The sequence below is a fragment of the Castor canadensis genome, chromosome 8 (assembly GCF_047511655.1).
Source record: "Castor canadensis chromosome 8, mCasCan1.hap1v2, whole genome shotgun sequence".
Classification (NCBI taxonomy): Eukaryota; Metazoa; Chordata; class Mammalia; order Rodentia; family Castoridae; genus Castor; species Castor canadensis.
The window spans coordinates 96,667,650-96,672,544 of NC_133393.1; the positions used below are offsets into that span (position 1 = coordinate 96,667,650).

The 4,895-nt window shown below is 38.9% G+C and overlaps 1 protein-coding gene across 1 annotated transcript; it reads left to right on the forward strand.

Moving 5' to 3' along the window:
* The first annotated feature begins 324 nt into the window (after positions 1–324).
* On the forward strand, positions 325–1,272 carry LOC141425949 (olfactory receptor 6C2-like). The gene has a single exon (XM_074084872.1). It carries the CDS (start codon positions 325–327, stop codon positions 1,270–1,272), a length of 948 nt encoding a protein of 315 aa, XP_073940973.1.
* The last annotated feature ends 3,623 nt before the right edge of the window (positions 1,273–4,895 follow it).

A 4,895-nucleotide genomic window follows, 5' to 3' on the forward strand; every position in this document is an offset into this window, starting at 1 on the left:
TCTTCAGTTAGTAGAAAAATAGAACAAATGGACATTTCCCATCCTATATAGAAAAAAGCATAAATTAAAATAAGTGATGAAAATCACTCATGTTGGAGTATAGTAAATATCTTTAAATATCTTTTAAAATTATAAAAAATGTCACTGAGAACTTGGTTATATAAATGATATTATTTATAAGCAAATTAAAGAAAATTTTGTGTCATATTAATTTGCATAGTTCATTGAGCCATTTATTGCTGTGTGATGTTAACACTACTCCCTTCAAACCAAATACTTCAATACAAATATAGATGTAGACTGAATAGAAGCCAGGATTCAAGTATGAGAAACCACACAACAACATTTATCCTACTGGGACTGACCAATGACCCACACCTGCAAGTTCTCATTTTCATCTTCCTGTTCCTGACCTACATGTTGAGTGTAACAGGGAACCTCATGATCATCTCTCTCACCATCGTGGATTCACACCTTAAAACTTCCATGTACTTTTTCTTACAAAATTTCTCCTTCTTAGAAATCTCATTTACAACTGCTTGTATTCCCAGATACTTGTACAACATATCAACAGGTGATAAGACAATCACCTATGACAATTGTGTCACTCAAATTTTTTTTACATATCTTTTTGGTGTAACAGAATGTTTTCTCCTTGCCACCATGTCCTGTGACCGATATGTTGCCATCTGCAAACCCCTGCATTATGTGACCATCATGAACACCAGGGTCTGTAGAAGACTCATCCTTTCTTGTTGGACAGCTGGTTTGTTGGTCATACTGCCACCATTTAGCCTGGGACTAAATATGGAATTCTGTGACTCTGTTATTGACCATTACTTCTGTGATGCATACCCCCTCTTCAAGATCTCATGCATGGAAACATGGCTCATAGAGCAGGTGGTTATACTCAGTGCTGTGTTAACCTTTATCATGACCCTAGTATGTGTAGTTCTATCCTACATATACATCATTAAGACCATCCTACAATTCCCTTCTGCTCAGCAAAGGAAAAAGGCCTTCTCTACCTGCTCTTCCCACATGATTGTGATTTCCATCACCTACGGAAGCTGCATCTTCGTCTATGTCAATCCTTCAGCAAAGGACTCAGTGGCTATCAACAAGGGTGTGTCAGTCCTCACCACTTCCATCGCTCCTATGCTGAACCCCTTCATCTACACCTTGAGAAACAAGCAAGTCAAACAGGCCTTCAGTGACTCAGTCAAAAGAATTGTGTTAGGATTAAAGAAACAAGGAATTTTGTTAATATAGAATAAACAAGTTTCCTTAAATATATAAGCCACCTATAAACTGTATCTTGAAGATTTTAATCCATTGCTACCTAACAAAAACTTTTTGTTAGGTTTATAGTTAGCAATGATTAAATATTATAAACTTCCATGAAACAAAGAATGACTTAACTCCAAACATTAATTAAACTTTTTTATAAGAAGCTACAGATGCCATTTAATTATTTGAGAATGAACAATTATGCATATTGTCTACTTCAACTCTAGCTTTTGAGTGTCTTTTTTGATTCCAGGTACCATTCTGGGATACAGTTGTCTCTCAGTATCCTTGAGGAACTAGTTCCAGAAACTCATGTGAGTAAACCATAATGCAAGAATGTTCAAATTCCTCACATTAAGTGATACAGTATTTACAAATAACCTACACACCTCTTCCACACACTTTAAATCTTAAGATTACTTACAATAACTAACACAGCATAAATTATACCTAAATGCTTCTTATATTGCATTATTTAGGGAATTGTGACAAGAGAAGTCTGATCATGCTCAGAATCTATACAATTACTTTTTTTTTTCATTTTTCTTTTATTATTCATATGTGCATACAAGGCTTGGTTCATTTCTCCCCCCTGCCCCCACCCCCTCCCTTACCACCCACTCCGCCCCCTCCCTATTCCCCCCCCTCAATACCCAGCAGAAACTATTTTGCCCTTATTTCTAATTTTGTTGTAGAGAGAGTATAAGCAATAAGAGGAAGGAACAAGGGTTTTGGCCGGTTGAGATAAGGATAGCTATACAGGGCATTGACTCACATTGATTTCCTGTGTGTGGGTGTTACCTTCTAGGTTAATTCTTTTTGATCTAACCTTTTCTCTAGTACCTGTTCCCCTTTTCCTATTGGCCTCAGTTGCTTTAAGGTATCTGCTTTAGTTTCTCTGCGTTAAGGGCAACAAATGCTAGCTAGTTTTTTACGTGTCTTACCTATCCTCACCCCTCCCTTGTGTGCTCTCGCTTTTATCATGTGCTCATAGTCCAATCCCCTTGTTGTGTTTGCCCTTGAACTAATGTCCACATATGAGGGAGAACATACGATTTTTGGTTTTTTGAGCCAGGCTAACCTCACTCAGAATGATGTTCTCCAATTCCATCCATTTACCAGCGAATGAAAACATTTCATTCTTCTTCATGGCTGCATAAAATTCCATTGTGTATAGATACCACATTTTTTAATCCATTCGTCAGTGGTGGGACATCTTGTCTGTTTCCATAACTTGGCTATTGTGAATAGTGCCGCAATAAACATGGATGTGCAGGTGCCTCTGGAGTAACAGTCTTTTGGGTATATTCCCAAGAGTGGTATTGCTGGATCAAATGATAGATCGATGTCCAGCTTTTTAAGTAGCCTCCAAACTTTTTCCACAGTGGTTGTACTAGTCTACATTCCCACCAACAGTGTAAGAGGGTTCCTTTTTCCCCGCATCCTTGCCAACACCTGTTGTTGGTGGTGTTGCTGATGATGGCTATTCTAACAGGGGTGAGGTGGAATCTTAGTGTGGTTTTAATTTGCATTTCCTTTATTGCTAGAGATGGTGAGCATTTTTTCATGTGTTTTCTGGACATTTGAATTTCTTCTTTTGAGAAAGTTCTGTTTAGTTCATGTGCCCATTTCTTTATTGGTTCATTAGTTTTGGGAGAATTTAGTTTTTTAAGTTCCCTGTATATTCTGGTTATCAGTCCTTTGTCTGATGTATAGTAGGCAAATATTTTCTCCCACTCTGTGGGACTGACCTCCACCCAGGAAAAAAAAAAGAGAAACTGAGTGATAAGCAATAAGAACAGTTAAGACATGCTGGAAAGAGGGTGGGGTGCCCTGAGCGCTGAAGATTGGGGGAAGGGAATCTTTCCCGGGACTGTAAACAAACAAGCCAGGTGGGCCGGAGAGCCTCTGGCGGGAGCGGGGCGCACACCCAGCAACCAGGAATGGGGAAGCGTGTGAGAGGAGGGAAGACCCACTTCCCACATGAACTGTAAACAAACATGGCGGCCGGCAGGAGCAGCAGCACCACCCAGTAAGCATGAGCAGGAAAGCTTCTGAAAGTGGCAGTGGGAGGAAAACTTCAGAGAAGAGGGGGGAAGACCCACCTCCCACATGAACTGTAAATAAATACGAAGGCCTGACAATGCGGGGGCAGTGTCACCTTTCCCAGTGCTTGGAAAGGGGAAAGCCTGTAGGAGAGGCTCCGGCACAGGTGAACTCTGAGTAAACAAAGCCTGTGGGACCAGGTGAGTGCTAGCTCACCCCAGAGATCTGCATAAAAAAAGCGCCAGCTACAGGCTGAGAGCAGCAGGCAGGCAAGCCACAGTTGCAGATACCACTCTCAGAACTGTCTCCAGATGCTTTTTTTTCTTTTTCTCCCTACCTTTGATGAGAGAACAACCGAATTACACCTGCAAGCTGAAAAACTTACTGAAACTGTATTGCATTTGAACTGGGGACACTTGGTGGGGCTTTTGTGTGTGTGTGTGTGTAAGTGTGTAGTTTTGCTCTACTTTATGCATCCCCTTTGATAAGACAACTACAGAACAACATCTGAGGCACCAACTCAAGGACGGGAGATTGAGACAGACACCCAAATTATTAAGACTGAAACTGCATTGCATATAAACTTGGAAGTTTTTTGGTTTTTTTTTTTAATTTTCTATTTTCCATTTTATTTGAATTCATTTTTATATATACATATTACTTTCATTTACTTATTTTTTATTTTTTTATCTTTGATTTTCAATCCTCTCTCTGTCTCTCTAATGTCTGTTCAGCTTACTGTCAATTAGTACACTAACACTCCCTGTTCATACCTTTGAAACTCTCTTGTCTGATACCTTGTTCTGCTTTCTCCCTCTTGTCTGTATATTTGTTTTCCCCTTTTCTTTAACTTCTTGCTTTCCATCTCAGCTCACTCTTCCATTCTCAATATTACCATTGTTATTATTACAAGCTAGAAAATACTTAATTACACACAGCACAGGGACAGTAACAACACCAAGGACAATGACGGGAAGACAGAAAAAACTGGGAAACCAGTTTCCCCACAGCAAAAAATAAGTACAGGAACCAGAGGGGAATGAAGAGAACAGAAACTCAGATCCAGACTCCAACAAAATGAAGATAAACTATGCCAAAGGACCCAATGAAGCCCACAAGAATAATTTAAAAGAAGACATACTACAAGTACTCAATGAGAATTTTATACAGATGATACTGGATATGGTCAACCAAAATGTACAGGAGACACTCAAGAAATTCCAAGACAATAAAAATAGAGAATTTGAAAAAACAAAAGAAGAAATAAAGGAAACCATAGAAGCACTGTATAAACACCAAAGTGAAAGAGAGAACACAATGAATAAATGGATAAATGAACTCAGGACAAAAATAGACAACAATAAAGAAGAAAACTGCCAGGATATGGAAAACCTCAGAAAAAAGAAAGAAACAGAACTGCAAAACAAAACGGAAGGCCAACCAGCAGAATAGAAGAAACAGAAAACAGAATCTCAGAACTTGAAGATGAAATGGTAATTAAAGGAAAAACCAAAGAACTATTCATTAAACAACTCAAGAAATGTGAAAAGAAAATGCAA